The 17619-nt window shown below is 41.2% G+C and overlaps 1 protein-coding gene across 2 annotated transcripts; it reads left to right on the forward strand.

The window, feature by feature from the left end:
- Positions 1 to 52: 52 nt before the first annotated feature.
- Positions 53 to 15981, forward strand: MCMBP (minichromosome maintenance complex binding protein). Of its 2 annotated transcripts, XM_051620118.1 has the most exons (16): positions 53 to 212; positions 998 to 1083; positions 2777 to 2917; positions 3212 to 3253; positions 3714 to 3813; positions 5203 to 5334; positions 6348 to 6499; positions 6810 to 6910; positions 8277 to 8446; positions 9323 to 9446; positions 11077 to 11194; positions 11850 to 12015; positions 13858 to 13991; positions 14638 to 14802; positions 15211 to 15299; positions 15599 to 15981. In XM_051620118.1, the coding sequence occupies exons 1-16, from the start codon at positions 155 to 157 to the stop codon at positions 15723 to 15725; spliced, it is 1905 nt and encodes a 634-aa protein (XP_051476078.1). In that variant the 5' UTR covers positions 53 to 154; the 3' UTR covers positions 15726 to 15981. The 2 variants fall into 2 exon arrangements, with proteins under 2 accessions (XP_051476078.1, XP_051476079.1); XM_051620119.1 differs by lacking the exon at positions 3212 to 3253.
- The last annotated feature ends 1638 nt before the right edge of the window (positions 15982 to 17619 follow it).

A 17619-nucleotide genomic window follows, 5' to 3' on the forward strand; every position in this document is an offset into this window, starting at 1 on the left:
CGGGGCTGGCGCGGCCGCCGCTGCCGCAGGAAGAGGAAGGGGAGGAGGAGGAGGAGGAGGAAAGGACGGAAGCGTGGAGCCCCCGCGCTGGGCTTGCGGGCGGGAGGTGGCGGCTGCAGGGCGCCGGCAGCCCCTGCCTGCCTGGCTGCCCGCCATGCCGTGCGTGGCCGACTGGCTCAACAACCCCTTCAGCATCGTGCAGGGCATCTTCGGTGAGCGCGGGCCGGGCGGGGCCGCCGTCCTCGCCCCGCAGCCTCCGTCGGCGGCCCGGACGGGGCTTTCCCTCCGGGGTGTGCGGCTGCGGGCCCTGCCGGCGGGCTCCCCTGCCTCGGCTGGGCGGGCCGGCTGCGGGCGGGGGAGAGAAAGGCAATCCGAGCGTGCCTTGGGTTTGGGAAGCAGCACCTGCGGTCCGCCGGGGTAGGCGGTGAGGTGACGGGTGCCATCAGCCGCTTCCGCGCTGGGTGCGATCTGCAGGAAAAGCCGCCTCGAGGGGATAAAGGCGGGCAGCGGCCGCGGGGCCGCGGGAGGCGCCTCAGCTGCCGCCTCAGCTGCCGCCTCAGCTGCCGCGCCCCGCGCGTTGCGGGGCCTCCCCGCTTCTCCCCGCTTCCCAGAGCCGCCCTGCTTGGTTTCCCTGGTTTGCCTCAGGGGGGGCACACGAGATGGGGGGATGAGCGCAATCGGGAGTCATGAAGCGGCCGAAAAAGCCCGGTCCGGCGCCGGGGATGGAAGCGAGCACTGGAACAGGCTGCCCAGGGAGGTTGTGGAGTCTCCTTCTCTGGAGACATTCAAAACCCGCCTGGACGCCTTCCTGTGCGATGTGCTCTAGGTGACCCTGCTCTGGCAGGGGGGGTTGGACTAGATGATCTTTCGAGGTCCCTTCCAACCCCTAAGATTCTATGATTCTATGATTCTATGAATTGCTCGTGATGCGAGGAGAAGGGTGGGTCGAAGCCACCTGCGCCGTGTTTGTGCTCAAGTACGTGTGTTCTGCTTGCAGCCCAAAACGTTCCGAACTCTGACTGGGAAAAGAAGGTAACCGAATACTTCCGGGAGAAATTAAAAGAAAATAATGCTACAAACTGGGTAAGATGGTTTTCAGCTCTTAGAGTCATCCCCTTCTGAAGTTCCCTTCCTTTTACCTGTTCATTACTGCAGTGACGTGCTTTTGGGAAGCTCTTCCTTGTAAGGACAGGTCGAGGTTTTAGGCCTAGACTTTGTGATAGGTTATTTACATCTTAGTTGCTTTGATCTGTCTGTAAAACATAACTGTAAAATCCTGACTGGAGCCAAGAGAGGCCAATCCACTTGACTTCAGTGCCCTGTTTTGCCCTGGGCCGTAACTGCTGAGTGCTGCCTGTTTGTGGCACAATCCAGTAGATGGCAGGAGCTGACAAGTGCTGTCGTGTTTGAAATGACATTTTGCCTGCCCTGCCTGCTGTGAGCCTGCAGCAAGTGTTTGTACATCACACATTTCTGAACCGCTCTTTTGTAAACTCCTCCTCTCGTGACCTTTTATTCGTGATGCTGCAGACTCTCTGTGGGTTTGTGGGTTGAAGAAATAGATGCTTGGGCTTTCAGGCTGGGGAAGAAATACTTTCTGCTGTTATTGGGCTGTATCAGGCCTGATTTTCACAGTTTAAGCAAGGACGTTCTGCTTTAGGTTTAAAAATAAAGCGTGCACACCAGGGTTCAAAAGCTGATATTTTTCTAAAACACTGTGGGGAAGATGCCATCATGGAACACTGTGGAGTGGATTAGTAACTTGCATTTCAAATCTGTTCTACTTATGGCTAAAAAACCAAGAGAAAACAATCTGATCTATTTTTTTCTTCCTCAGTCAGTGAGTATTCTGTAATTAATATTTCAATGACAGTTAAAATCAAAAGTGTAGATGGCAAAATTTTATTAAATTTACAACATTAGAAGGACATCAGAAGGAACTGATGTACATTTTCTTAACTCAAGAGAAACGTGAGAGAATATATATTTGTTTGTTAAAATGTCATTTCCTGTAGGGCCACTTCTGTTTATTTTGTTGCATTTTAATGTTGTATGTGTTTGGTTTCTTCTTTTCAACAAGAGAGTTTCCCTTCAAAATCGTAAAAGTGTTATTGCAAGCCCCATTATTTCAAGCTATACCACATGCTTAGGCATTGATTTATTTATTTTTCCTTCTGTTTTTCCACTGTAATGCAAACATATGTGGAAAAGACTGCCCCAGATTTTCCATGGCCTTTTGTTACAAGAAGTTGTGCATGTGATTGCTATGGTACCACTCGTACATAATACAGGGTAAAATGCTGTTAAATAAAAGAAGTAATCAATTCTATTTAAGAGTTAATTTCAGATGTTGTAGAGTTTTTGTACAATTTCAGTGGCCAAAATGCACTTCTTTATAGTCCAGTAGCAGGACTGAGAAATGAAAGGACTTGTGGCTTTGGCACTGGAAGAACCTGGGAACTGTTCAGTGTCTGATAATAGTAGCTATTATCTGTAACATTTGTTGCAGAAACTTCTGCTGTTGGGATATACACATGTAGTTACTGTTGGATTGGGGCAGGAGGTGTACTCAGAAAATACTAAGTATAAGGCACTGGATTGTCAGAGGCCATTGATTGTATCAACAATCCAGGGTTTTAGACAAGTCAGTGAAGAGCAGGATATTCCAGAAGATCAGATCATAAGCTGCAGACAGCTTTTGTGCTGCTTTTGGGTTGCTTCGGGGCTTTTCTGCACATCTCTCTACCAGTTGTTTAGAACAAGCTCTTTTTTATAGGTTCCATCACTGAATGATGTTCCTGTGCATTACCTAAAGCCCAACAGTTTAGTGAAATTCCGTTGCATGGTTCAAGATATGTTTGATCCTGAGTTCTACATGGGAGTGTATGAAACAGTTGATCCAAACACAAACGCACGTGTAAGTGATGTTGATTTGTTATTCTAGTGAATGTTTAACATTTTCATTCTAGACTTTGTATTTCCTCTAGTTTCTGAGTTAAACCTCTGGAGTCTGGGAATTATCTAGTAGGACTCTGTTTATGTGGCTCAAATGGCATCACTAATGCATCACTACTTGTATTTTTGGTGGGCAGTAAAAGTTACTGAACTAACAGCAGCTTCAGCAGGGCTTTAGACTGCAGTGATTTTGGTGCAAGTAATCCATATTCAGGGTGCTGTCAGAATGATTGCATTGCCTTTTCCTTCTTGACAGGTTTTGCATTTTGGTAAATACAGAGATGTGGCAGAATGTGGGGTAAGTTATATGGGTTTGGGGGTTAAGTAGTAGTCAGAAAGATGCAGTTTTTAAGGGTAGAACAGCTTGTTTGGTACTTGCCAATGGAGATACTGCTCTTAAAATGTGAAATCCATCTCCAGCTTGGAAGGCAGTGTGTTCTAAACTGCTCATGGGCACTCTGAGTTGAGCAAGCTTCCAGCTGTTTCTGTTGCATTTAAAATTTGTTTTGTTGGTGGGGAGGAGGGAAGCACTGTTGATCTTGAAACTTTGACTATGGAAAACAATTTCCTTTTGGGAGTGCAGTGCTGTTAGACTCAAAACATTACAGATAAGAACTGTTTGGTTTCACTCCTTCCTGAGTATGCAGCTTTGCATGCTTGTTGTAGCCTGTCTTGAGTACCTGAATCTGTGGGATTAGTTTTAAAAAAGAAAACAAACTCTAATCAGGTTTTTAACAATGTTTCTATTGGTATTCTAGCCTCAGCAGGAAATTGATTTGAACTCCTCACAAACAGTCACCTTGGAGAGACAGACTTTCTACTGTGTTCCAGTGCCTGGTGAATCAGCATGGGTGAAAGAAATATCTTTTTTTTGACTGAGCTGGTTCTCTGCTGTAGTAACAGTGATTGCCAACTCATTAATTGGATGTATTTAAAGTTTATTTTAAGTGAATCAGGAGAGCTTGTAGGTGGAGAAAAAGTAAACGGGGAAAATTGGTGGTGTGCTGTTTGCACAAAGAGGGTGCAAATGAGTTTAGGAGCATTGAGATTTTCGTGACTGCTTGGGAGGGTCTTGAAAATTTCTGTTAATTTCTATTATGCTTAGGAAAAGAGAAACTTCAGCTGAGCCACAGGCATTCCTTTGGCATTTGCTGATTAAATTGGGACATTGCTACATAGTGAGTCTCCCACAAGAACCTGTAAAAACACATGTAGCTGAGCATGTTTTGACAGTAATTCCTGGAGAAGTGAAGTGTTGTGGGTTTGACCACAGTATGTCATTTTCTCAGTGAGTACAGGAAACGTTTTGGGGAGAAACAAATCATCTTTGGTTTCTCCTGGTGAATGGAAGTTGAATTATCTGATTGAAATGGATACAGGATGCTTATTTGAGCACCTGTTTAAGGAATTTCATATTATCTTCTCTAAGGGAGAGAGGGAGAGGTCTAGAAAACTTAAGATATGTTGCATTTTATAAAAATATACGGATCAGATGGTAAATCTGTAATTATCTTATAGTATTTAATATTTTGACTGCAGGATTTAAGAAACTACTTGTCACTGATACAGAATGCCAATGCAATTTTAAAATAAAGCTTACACAGTTTTTGTAAGGAAGGGATGGAGAAGTGTTAGTTAGTGAAGCTTACAGCAAAGTGCTGCAGCAATGGAATTTTAGAGTAAGCCGAACTATTATGAAAATAGTGAAAAGTATCTCAATGTTTGCCCACTATGCTAAGAAAAGTGTATTAGCTTTTCAAAATGCCTTTACAAGTGCAGTGTTGCTGGTATTTTACAAGTATGTGAACTTCTCTGTGTTTCTTTGTAAAGTAATAATAAAAGTGTTATCAGATAGCAAGTCTTTAAATATTATGATGTCTGTGCTTTAGGTTTGAGGTGTGGGAGAGAAAAATGTGTTGAGATTTTGGGTTGTATCTGACCATGAGTATGTTCTCTGGGAGTAAAAAAAAAAAAACAGCCCTTTCTTTTTAGAGATTTATAGTTGAACAGCACTCAATGTTTTTTAGTTTCTATTTTTAACAAAGCCAGTGATTACTCTACACTTCTTAAGCAGGTTACTTGTGTAACTGGAGAGATGACATCTATATAATAATTTGAATCATTATTTAAATTTCTTGCTCAAAATAGGATAATAACAGTTTGTTTAAAAAAAATGAAAACACAAAAAAGCCAACTTTACATAAATTTCCTCAACTGAGTCTGTGGTTGTCCTTAATCTGCAATTTTAAGCATATATCAGTGCCAGCCAAGCTCGAGTTAGTCCTTCAACATCCTACACACCAAGTCGCCACAAGAGAAGCTACGAGGAAGATGAGGATATGGATCTACACCCATCTAAACAGAAGGAGCAGCATATGGGTAACGGTCTTGATTGATAATAGTTATGATGATCTTTCTCCAGAATTTGCAACAATTTTGTTTTCACCACTTGAAATCTTTGCAATTTTTTGAATCAGTAGTGTTGTTGCAGCCTGCAGGTTTAGTATCTAAAAAATATCTTCCAGCCTTACATGATTTACTAATCCAAGTTGATAAAGAACCAGATCAGTACTAGACACTTGTAGCATCCTGAAGAAAGCTTTTAGAGGTTTTCAGAGGACAGTATTTGGAACACTATCAGTGTTCAGATATTGTGCAATTCTTCTGTTGCAATCAGTCTGTGAACTGTTTGTTTTAACGCACATCTCTGGAGATGCCATGGGTGTTTTCCTGGAGATTTTGGCAAGTTTTGTTTTGAACAAGAGAAGGTGGCTAGTTTAAAATTATCAGTCCTTCTAGAGAAAAAAAAAAATATGGTAGAAGCTCTTGCTTTATTTTGTTGGGCGTTCTGTGTCTGTCCAGGTTCATAAATTGAATTCAAGTTTCTTCTGTTGTATTTTCACCAATTTGCAAGATAGTTTAGACTGTTTTGTTTTAATACTCAAACTGATTAATTTTAAGTAAATTTTATAGCTTTATTATTGTGGAAAATCTACAGATATTTTTTAACAGAAACTCTTTTGGTGCATACTCTCACCTTTAAGAACTATATAGGGTTTTTATAAGCATGAGATGGAGAAAAAATACCACTTTTGTAGTCCTGTGGGATTTAGAAAAATCTTGCTTGTCACAATTTTATAATCAGATGGTTGGCCATGTTTGGGATTCTAAGACACACAGATCTTTAACAGTATTCACACTTGTCTTGATAACATAAAATATGCATTTGTGAGACTTTGCAATTATAATTAAGAGAATCTTCTGTCAAATGCATTTCTTTCTTAAAGATGTTTGTCTCAAACATCTTGTTGAATTAATTCTGTTTTGCTCACGAAGAAAGTTGTTCACTTTTGCATTTCTGTTTAAAAGCCTGTGAATCCTTTGTTTTTCAGGCGGTGGAGGGGATATCCATGGATGTGGGGAGCCAAAGAGATTAGAAACAGAAGCTTCTGCAGGTCATCATCTCATTTCTCCCAACTGCTCCCCTCCACTTGACCTAAATTTTCCATTGCCAGGAGAGAAGGGACCAGCGTGTCTTGTGAAGGTAACAAAAGTGAAGAGATAATGAGCTTGGCTGTAGGCCTGGGGAAGCAGACACAGGGTGTGAATAGTTCATCTTGCATTGGTTTATAGGCACAGAAATAGTCTCTCAAGTCCAGAATTTTGTTTCTACAGATAATTACATTGTTTCTCTTTGCTGTGTTTCGATTGCTGAGCTCCTTCCACAGCAGTTCTTAGAGTTTGCAGATTCTCACTATGCTTAGTTTGAAAACAAAGCAATCCATTACCACATGCTTGAGGGTGTAGCTGGTATTTTATTTTTGCCTGCTTTATCATTTTTCTCCTTGTGGCAGGTCTATGAGAGCTGGGATAGCTTCAAGGTCAATGATGTTCTGGAGGTCTATGGGATCTTGTCCGTGGATCCGGTGCTGAGCATAGTAAACAGTGAAGAGAGGTGAGGTTGCCCTGATGCATAGTCCTGAAATGAAGGAAATTTTGATTTTAATGAGCAAAATATTTTGGCAGTCCCCTTAATACAGAGAAGGAGATGTGTAAACGCATAACGATTGTGCTTAAGAGGTGGATTTTGTTGCTTAAAAAAGGCTTGGTATGAAAAACGTTAGATCCACCATCTGGTAAACTGAAGCCCGTTGTACTCTGGTACATCCAAACCCTTGGATAGATGGTGGGCCTTCTTTTAGGGTGTTGTACAGTCTATAAGGTAGGAACAGCTTCTGTAGCTAAGTGTTTTGTACTCTTTTATGCCTGTTACCATTTCAGTGACTGAGTGAATAGTGAGCAAAGCTTTCCAATAAGCTTTAAAATTAGGAAATGTCCTTTTGAAATAATTTCCAAGTCCATAAAAGTTGTTACCGTACAAGTACAAAACCCGAAAGCTCCATGACTGCATGGAGAGTGAAAGTGATCAAAATGAGCATAAATTGGGTTGATGTTTTTTCATTAATTAAGGTATAATATCACGTTGTTTTGCTGATAGAAAACTTCTTATTTCACCTGCTGTTCTTTAGTTACTTGCTTGACAAAATACAAACTAATCCAGTTATTTCTGGGGGTGGTTTTGTTTATCTTTCTGTTAAGTGCAATATCAAGAGTGCAGTATGAATCCTTTATAGTGCCAGCTTCTTAAAAGTTAACACAGCCTGGTCAGCTGCTTTTGGTTATCATCCCTCTGACAGCTCTTCCCAGACTGACAGCTCAGTTGGTCTGTCACAGCTTGTTTGGTTTTTTTCCTGCATGTCATTCTATCCCAAATAGACAAAATGGTTTAATTTGGCAATGTTTTGAAGGCAAACAAAAGTAATTCCTTTTAATGGAAAGAGAGGACAGTCTGTTGGTGGGCTGCTGAAGAAGCCTTGAAGTAGCTTTTAAAACCAGTACAAATTGATGAAATTTGAACTAAACTTGACTATCATCTGATACAGTCACTTCAGGGATTTTAATTTCTACGTCAGAAATGAAAACCACCAGGAAGGCATCATCAGGGAGGGCAAATCTTGTGTATGTGAACTCTTAAATTAAGAGGTAATACCTTCAATGCCTTGTTTTCTGAAAACAATAGAATCCTTTTTTTATTTTGGTCAAGTGTGTTGTGGCATTTCCAGATCCTTATGTGTTTGTAACTCAGTATTTATATTGTTTATAAAAGTCATAAAGGAGGTAGTTCAAATACGGGAGGAGTTACCAGGACCTGTGAGCAGATGTTGTTTGCTCTGTTCTTGTCTTGGTTCCAGCTGCTCTTAGTCAGATGGAGAGGAGTTTGTGTGGAATCCTAAGTCCAGTTGTGCTGTGCCTTTTCCTAGGGACAGCTCAACCCTCGATCCTATGGAGTCTATGGACACAGCAGAAGAACAGAGAGTACACAGTCCTCCAGCCTCATTAGTCCCCAGAATTCATGTGATTTTGGCACAGAAGTTACAACACATTAACCCATTACTGCCTGCCTGCCTTAATGAAGAGGAGAGTAAAACCTGTGAGTATCTGAACCTGACCTCTCTCTGTGTACATGTAAATGTTTGGTTTCTTAGTATATATGAACAAATGCTTCTTGGCTCAGTGATAAATACATCAACAGCAGGGTTTAAATTTCAGTCTTTTCAAATGGAAGAACCGTTGATCACTGCAGAACTGGACAAGATGCAGGTGTTTGTGATGCTTATGTGCTCATTTTTCTGAAAGAAATGTGATTGATATGAAAATTGTTTTGCATTCTACATGCCCAAGGATTTTACCAAGCTGTTCAGCCACTGTGTTTTCAAATGGAGTAATGAATGCCTGGAAAATTAGATTCCTAATTTAGTATAAATACGTTATTATGACAATAAGAAACATACCAACAATTTTAAGAATCATAATACGGTGAAGAAAATAAGGTAATTCTGGTTTTAGGCAATTGTGCTATTCCTTATGATCTATTTGGCTGTTACTTTTTTGTCATTGAATTATTGCATTCAAACATCTAATAGATATTTATAGTTTTCTTCCTTATGTGCATTGTACTGGTTGGTCCTGAGCTGTGCTACATGTAAGGGTTTTTTTTCTGCCTCATATAATATGGATAGGCTATCAATTTTAGAAATTTGGCTCCAAACTTTACAGCCTTCTGCAAATGCATTACCCAGTAGCTAATTAAAAAACAGAAAGCATTTCCAAGGAAATGTTGAGTGTTTTGCATTATCCAAAGCCACTAATTACTCAGTTGGAAAACCAATTAATGTTTGTTTATTTTTTCTAGACTGCTTGGAAGAAATAGTTTTTCTTCATCAAACTGTCATGGAAAGTAAGGTTTATACAGAGGGAAGAGAGGAACAGCACATTTTCTGACATTTGTTGTCTTCTCTTTTATCAGTTGTCTCTAACTTCATGTCTGAGCTGTCACCAGTGAGAGCAGAGTTGCTTGGGTTCCTCACCCATGCCCTCTTGGGAGACAGTTTGGCTGCTGAATACCTTATATTACATCTCATCTCTACAGTGTAAGTATTTCGATGATTGCTGAGAATGCATATATTAATCTTTTAAACTAATTTTCTTGTTATGGGCTTCTTCATCATTCTGCAAATAAATGGCAGAAATAGCTTAAAGAGCATTCATTCCAGCAGCACCTTGTCCAGCTAGAGTTGTCGTAATAGACAGAGCAAACAGATTTCACTGTCTGAAATTACAGTATATTTTGTTAAAAGGTCAGTTTTGTGGCAGTATGTCCTTTCAGTGTTAATCTTTCAGAGCTGAACAAAATCTCCAAGGTACACTTTTAAACAGAGGTGTGAAAACATTTCTTTAGCTTCTTTTGTTGAGTGGGACACGCATCTGACTTCTCAAAGGCAGCACTGACTAAGTGCAGTAATTATTGTTTAGGTATGAAAAGATTCTGAAAGGTACATTCTGAGGACTTGTTTAATTAAATGTAGACATTTGTTTAGTGGTAAGTTTAAGTGACCCCCATTTAGCATGTTGTAGAAATTTACCACCTGAGCTGATGCTGTAGCTGATGTGCTTGCATTGTGATCTGTCTATGTGGCTGAGTAAAGTGGATTTGTGTCATGTTCTCTTATGTTGCTTTAAACTGGCACTGGCTGAAACAGCAGCATCCTTTGACTCATTAAAATGAAGGTGTGAAACTTCAGACAACCTCTTTTGATTAGGTTAAGTATAGTTGTCAGGTTTGGGCTTGATTTTATTCTCTTCAAAATTAAAATTGATTCACTTTTTTTTTTTTTTTTAAAGTAACATTTCGGTAAATAAATCACTTGCTTTATGGTTTTAAAAATCCTGTTCTGCTACCAAGTGAGTAGTACAGAACATATTTGTTTAACAGAAGTGTTGACAAGGCTGTAACTGGGCTCAGCATCTAACCTTTCTCATACCTGCAACTGATGTATAAAAAGCCATGGGGGTATTTCTCAGCCTCAGCAAGACAGGTGATGATAAGATAGACCCAGCCATAATGCCATGGCTGCATAATTAACACCCAGCAAGATTTATGGTGGGTTTCTCTTTACAGTCTGCCCTCAGCCCTTGTTCTCATGTAAATATAAGTACTCCAGTATCAGTAAGCTGACTTTTTTTTTTGATTCTGTGCACACTTAGTTCTTTCTAGTGGGACTGTGAATGCTCTAACACTTAGATTAGAATGTGTTTTCTCTCTTAGCTGATATCACAAAAAGTTGAAATTTGTCAAGCATGGGGAGAAGATACACAGTGAGAAGAGTGAGAGGAAAGCTGAGGGCAGGTAAAGGAAATGAACAAGCATGATAAGCAGGGAAATTGAAACTGAGCAATGAGAAAGGAAAAGGATGAAGACGATTGTTTACTGAGTAACAAGGGGGCATAAGGAGACCAGAGCATCTAGAAGGCATGTTGCAGGATCTCAAGCACTGTAAATGTACTGCTGTTGTGTAGTGCTGCAGAGCCTTCACAGCAGCCTCCAGCCTCACTTAGCTCCCCAGACACTGGAGAAGGGACAAACCGTGGCTGCCTTTTATGTGTGTGCTAGTATTGCAGTCCTGCTGGCTGCCTAAGGTAGCGCCCAGCACTCACACAGAGGGACACCTGTACTCAGGTGTTGATGGGATGCTTGTCTAACCCACGGTATTTCTGGTTCAGTTATGCAAGAAGAGATGTCCTTCCCCTGGGAAAGTTCACCGTCAACCTGAGTGGATGTCCAAGAAACAGCATCTTCACCGAGCACGTGTACCGCATCATCCAGCAGCTTGTTCCAGCAGTAAGAATCATGGCAATGCAGGGTTCTGGTATTCCTGGTGGTAGACCTTGGCCTAGCTGTTCCAACCAAATAAAGAGCACTTCAGTTAATGGCAGGCTTCTAGAGCAAAGATTCCTGTCCATGTAGAGAGCAGATAAAAATGGAGACAGCTGAAGTCTGTATTTACCTAGTCATTTAGGATTAATATTGAATAAAATCATATATCCATAGGTGTATGGGGTATATCCCCATGTGAAACTGACAGAAGCTGCATACTCCATTTTCTCTTTCTGGATTGATACGTTTAGACTCTAGATTCTTTAATTATATTGTTACTGTTTATCCCCAAGTGTGGATCCTGTTGTGTTGAAAGTTCATAGGAATCCAATTTGGGGTCATCATAATTGTCTTGCTGCAATAAAAACCTTGCTGTTTTTTTGCTCACCCTAGATGTGCAATACAGGTGAGACGAGATCTTAATCGTTTTCCTCTGGAAAACTGGTGGGGTTTTTTGGAAGCGTTTAGCGCACAGACATTTGGGATAAAGTGTATTTGATGTGGCAAGCAAGTCCTGTTTTGCTGGCTGTGGAGGTTCGAAGTCACAGCTCTTGCTGAAGGAAGCAGTGTTTCCTGGGGAGCCTGGAGAAGTGCTGACAAGTGTTCCTCTGCCCCTCAGTCCCACCGCCTGCCGATGACCATTGAGAACATGAACCACTCGCGGTTTATCCCACACAAAGACTACGCGGCCAATCGCTTGGTCAGTGGGGTGCTGCAGCTTGCCAGCAACACTTCCCTGGTGGTAGATGAGACTCAGCTGGAGCAAGGACAGCTTGACCCAACAGGTAGGCATTTTTTTGTGTAAAAAAAAAAAAACAAGCCAACCAACCAAAACCCAATAAATCTCATCTGGAAGGTTACAAGTTAATGTATTTTAAGACAGTGATGCTAATTGTGTTCCAGTGATAACTTTCTATTGCAAAACTGTTTGTGGTTTCCATATCCTATTTCATTGTTTGAAGTTGCTTCCTGCTAGTCTGCAGCCTTCTCAGACAACTTGCAGCTTGATCTCTTCAGGCTGTGTTTTCTTTCCTTATTTTATTTTCTATAAGTTTTAAGCATTTTGCTTAGAAATGCTTGTATTCAGTCGAAGTCTCTATCCCAGAGGCAAAATGAAACAAGATGGTTGTTCCCCCTCACTACAAGGGCTTGTAGTGAGAGGACAAGAGGTAATGGATTAAAAATGGAAGAGTGGTTTTAGGTTAGACATTAGGTTAGATACCACCCTGTGAGGGTGGTGAGACACTGGAACAGGTTGCCCAGGGAAGCTGTGGCTGCCCCATCCCTGGCAGTGTTGAAGGGCAGGTTGGATGGGGCTTGGAGCAGCCTGGGCTGGTGGGAGGTGTCCCTGCCCATGCAGGGGGTTTGGAACTGGATGATCCTTAAGGTCCCTTCCAACCCAAACCAGTCTGTGATTCTATGGTTCCTTATGGAATTATTAACTTATTTTTCAGTCTTTTGTATTTTTTTTTTTGTTACTCTGCTTTAGGAAGTTACAAAATTTCACTAAATAAATGGTAAACCTAGTAGAAATCTTTGCATTACCTGTTTCACCAAAGTCAAAACATGATAAACTCTCATTTACAGAAAAATCTTGCTGTGCTGTTTTATAAGACTTCTAAAATGAATGTCCTTAATGTCTAAACTTCAACATTTAGCAAAAAGTAATATCTTAAGTATTAAACGGTACAGGTAAAAAAGGCTTGGTTTTTGGTTTTGGTGGGGTGTTTTGGTTTTGGTGGGGTGTTTTTGGTGTGATGTTCTCTACTGAATTTAGAGTAAAAAAAGTAAGAATTCTTAATTTCTTGTAACTATGTTTGGAACAAAACTTAATCCAAAAGAAGAGTAAGTATCTTCAGATCTAGTAGTTGGTTTGGAACTCTTGAACACGACATTTTAGAGATTTCAAAGGGGAAGTCCCAGATGTAAACCATAATCTTAATTTTGCCTTTATTTACGAACTTTGCGTTTATTTATGGTGTAGTGAATAAATACTAATACATTAAAGGCAAGAAGATAACAGTAGCTGTGTCACTTGATGCAGTGACACTGCTGAAGAGAAACTGTAATTGTCAGGTCCATGTTGGTATTTCAAAAGGAGAATTCCAAGAGTTAATTGGTCAGTATTAACTTTCTGGATTTTCAGTTACTTGGTTCCAGGTAAGGCAAGTAACAGTTTGGGAAAACAATGAGTATATTTTTCAGCTGCTCTGGTCTTGCTAACATATCTAGCATGTTCTTCATCCAGCAAGACTTTCTTTCCTCTCCCCTCTTAAGCTGCTGAATTACACTTTCTGTCAGATAACTGGTGATGTTTTGTCCTGTTTTGAGGACACTTTTTTATTTCTCTGTAAATCGTTACCTGGCTTTGTAGGACCAATGAAAATATTCATTATGAACACATATACTAGGCCAGATACAATTTAGGCTTGAAATCCTTCAAGAATTTTTAATTTTGATCTTAAGAAATGGCTGTATCTGGAGGACACCCCAGACACAGGAAGAAGCAAGATGCTTGCAAGTGTTTTTCTACCAGCTGCTCATTAAAAACAGATCGGGAGGAAAAAAAGACGGGTCTGACATTTCTTGAGTTCCAGTTGTTAGAGGATTTGTTCTTGCTTTTCTAGGTGTACATAATGTGACGGCCCTGGGTAATCTGATAACTTGGCAGAAGGTGGATTATGACTTCAGTTACCACCAGATGGAATTCCCATGCAATATTAATGTTCTTATCACTTCAGAGGGACGATCATTCCTACCGGTATGGAAAGGTCTTCCCGAATTTGGGGATAACTACAGTTGGTAGCTGCTTACTTAGAGCATGCTGTTCCAGAGGCAAGGGAAGACAGGAAAGCTGCCTTGTGACCAGGGGTGGGTGTGATATTGGCATTAGTTCTCACTCGTGGCTGCAGGCAGGCCAAGAACCTGTTCAGAGGAGAAGCAAGAAGTTGACCTTCCCTCCTCCTTGGCCGAGCAGCAATGGTAAGACAGTGGCTGGAGTTACTGACGGGGAGGCCAGCAATGGGGAAGGCCTGCAGCTACACTGCTGCTTCCAAAGCCTTGTTCTAGGACAGTAGATTCTGAGGTGATGGGCACATGAATAAAGAGCAGCAGATCTGGCATGGAGCCTAGAAAAACTGAATAGCCCAAGGTTAAAAATATCTGGTCTCCTGCATCCCAGCTTATGAACTGAGCCTTTGCTCTCTTGCTTCTCAGTGAACCCAGTTCCTGCTTGAATAAGGGCTTCATGCTGGCTTTCAAAAAGGGAACCTTGAAATGCTTAAAGAATCAATTGCCTGGCCTTGATTCTGGGAAACAGCCACTTTGATTTCTTTAGAGTTTAAGTTAGTCTTGGAATAGAGAAAAGTAGGATGTGGAAAGAGATGCTATGTAATTTTATTTTTCAGTCAGATTGCCAAGTCCACTTACAACCACAGATAATTCCCCCAAACATGGAAGAGTACATGAACAGCCTCCTAACAGCAGTGCTCCCTTCTGTGTTGAACAAATTCCGTATTTATCTAAGTTTATTGAGGCTGCTGGACTACAGTATATCTGATGAAGTGACCAAGGTATGGAAAGACTTCACTAATATGTTTTCAGCTGTATATTCAGAAAGAAAGCACCCTAATAAAAGTTACTGTACTTTCCCGTTGCTCTCCCTGTCAGTGATTCTCCTTCAAGTTTTCTAAAAACCAAACAGAAGCACTTTCTTGTCTGGAATGTGCCTCTAAGGATTCATATTCTTGACTATTTCAGTATATACTTGCCATGTTCCCTGCTTTCTAAAACTCCTTTTGAAAACTAATTCTATTCAAAGATGAGAACTAGCCTGTTTCTTACTCAAGCTCTCTTCCTGACAAGGAGCTGAAACATTTCTCCTGTAATCTAAGGGTCATTATGGTGTTTAGCTCCTTAAAAGCTTACCATGTCCTGAAGATGCTTTTTGGGCACTTACTGACGTGCTGTGCTGTTCCCAGGCAGTAGAAGAAGACTTTGTAGAAATGCGCAAGAATGACCCCGAGAGCATAACAGCTGATGATCTGCACAGAACTCTGCTGGTGGCAAGGTGGGTGGTGCTGATTGTCCTAACTCTAGGCTTTGGAGCAAGCTGGTGACAAAGGAAGTCAAAGCTCAGTCTGCAGCTTGATTGTGGTTGCAGGAGGCTGGCTGGGAACCAGAAGGTGGAATTGCCTCTTCCTGTGCTTTTCTTGTCACAGATTCTGAGTTAAAACGTTCTCTACCCTCCTCCTTCCCATGCTTTCTAGTTCATAGGATACTGCAAGAACACTGGCTTAGTGCTTTATGAGCTTATCAAAGCTGACCCAGGAACAAGCTCTTTTTCACTTGCTGTTTCTGCTCCCCTAGGTTCCTGTCTCTGAGCGTGGGGCAGACGACGCTGTCACGGGAGAGGTGGCTGAGAGCAAAGCAGCTGGAGGCGCTGCGGAAAGCCAGGCTGCAGCAGCAGAAGTGTGTCAATGGGAATGAACTCTAATCTTTTTGGGGCTGTCTCTATGAAAATTTGTCTAATCCTAGTTGGAACCCATACTAAGATTGGAATATTGTTTATACCAGTTTTTTTTGTAGATAATTTATACCAAAAAGTTATGGATATTTACCCATGCAGTCTGAACACACTTAACTCTGTTCAGCCAGTTAAACATATTTTATGACCTTTTTTTGGAGCCTGTTTTGTAATTGCAAATTGGTAACAATGAGCAAATTGTTTGATATTAAACTTTAATACTGAAGTTGTGTAAACTTATTTCCTTTAATAAGAAGAAAATATACCCCACCATCCTTCATACACAGCAGTGGTAGGCTCTATTCTGGAATAAATTTGTGATCTAATTCTTGAAGGGCTGACTTCTGAGGATGGGAGGTTTCAGCCAGCAGCTGCAAGAAGCATTGACTGTAGCATTTAGACCTGAGTATATGTTCCTGTGAGCACACTGCATTCATAGCAGCACTATAATACTGATTATCTTGTGGTGTAAAGTTGAGTTTATCTCTGCGAAGGTTCTAGTATGAAATATATCTTGGATATGGTATGAAATATGTTCTTGGAGAAGACCATGACTGACTTCTCAAATCTCTCTGTTTAGTCTGGCACAACTTGGAAAAAAACCCACAAAACAAACCAACCTTGACTGGAGAATTGGTGGCACTCATGTACTTATACAAAACCTATCTTTCTACTTTACCCCTAATGCAGTGTGTTTCAATGGTGTGAATAATACTAATTAAGCATTAAGAGTGCTCTCTACATATCTTATTCATGCTGTACAGTTTGAGCTGGTTTTCAGAGGACACACTGCCCCTAGAACTAGTTTAACAAGGGTGGTTGAGGCAGTGAAACCTGGAGTGGGAGTAATCCAGAAAGACTCTGTATGAGTAAGTGAAGCTGTCCTTGTGGAGCCAGCCTGCAGGAGTTGGTGATGGAGCCGCTTCTAGATTGTGCTTCAGTTAATTCTTTTCTGAACAAGAAAGAAGACTCTTGCCAAATTTATATTAAGCTGATAGCACTAAGTAAAGGTGTTTTCTCATGATTGTGTGAACAGGAACCCCCCCTTTTTTTACTCCATTTCTGTTCCAAGCCTGAAACTGTGCCTTTTCATCACCACACTTAATTTGAGTATTTATTATGATAAACCATTTTTGTTTCCATTAAATCTAAGCCAAGTTTGATCCCCTTTCAAATCACTCACAGCTGATTTCCTTTTTGAACACAAATGAATATTCATGGTTTCATCTGACTTTGGCTACATGAAGTTACACAATTGAACAGACACAGGAAGAGAATCCAGTCTCTTCAAAAGTCAGCCCTGCTGGAAAGCACAGTTGGTGTGTCAGATTTGCTTTCACTGCTTAGGGATGGTTTTGTGCATATTGGCACAGAGCTCTCCAACATTTCATAAGTACTGGACAACTCACAAGCTGGCAGGACAGGATACTTTTGGATCACAAAGCAGATCAGGAATTAATTTCCAGGAGGGAATGCCCCAGACTGTTGCCTAAGGTCCATTTTTTATTATTTTTTTAATACAAGAATGACTTCATAGCTCTTGAGCTACAAGTCTCGTTTGGACTGTAGAAGTTACTGTGTCTTTGTACAGTTTTTCCTACCACAGCAAAGTATTTGGCATTTCCTCTCCCTCCTCCAGGACTTTGCAAGTACAAAGTCTTCAACAGTCAAGGACTGGCCTCATAAATGTGTCTGTGACTCTTTCCCTCCTCTGAGGCCAGGGTGGCAGCAGTGCAATGCTAGAAGAAAAGGACAAAGGACTAAAGTCACGTGTGAGTCCCCTGAACACCAGGGGACCTTCATGTCTCACTCTGAAGGGAGCTTGCCCAGGGGACAGAGCCAGGCTCTCTCCAGTGATGGGACA

The sequence above is a fragment of the Apus apus genome, chromosome 4 (assembly GCF_020740795.1).
Source record: "Apus apus isolate bApuApu2 chromosome 4, bApuApu2.pri.cur, whole genome shotgun sequence".
Classification (NCBI taxonomy): Eukaryota; Metazoa; Chordata; class Aves; order Apodiformes; family Apodidae; genus Apus; species Apus apus.

What these genes read in the sequence shown, in the direction of transcription:
- MCMBP (XM_051620118.1), top strand. Translation starts at nt 155, where the DNA reads ATGCCGTGCGTGGCCGACTGGCTCAACAACCCCTTCAGCATCGTGCAG. An exon ending in ACAGAAGGAGCAGCATATGG is followed by an intron (nt 5,335 to 6,347) that starts GTAACGGTCTTG and finishes TTTGTTTTTCAG; the next exon opens with GCGGTGGAGGGGATATCCAT. An exon ending in AGAACTCTGCTGGTGGCAAG is followed by an intron (nt 15,300 to 15,598) that starts GTGGGTGGTGCT and finishes CTGCTCCCCTAG; the next exon opens with GTTCCTGTCTCTGAGCGTGG.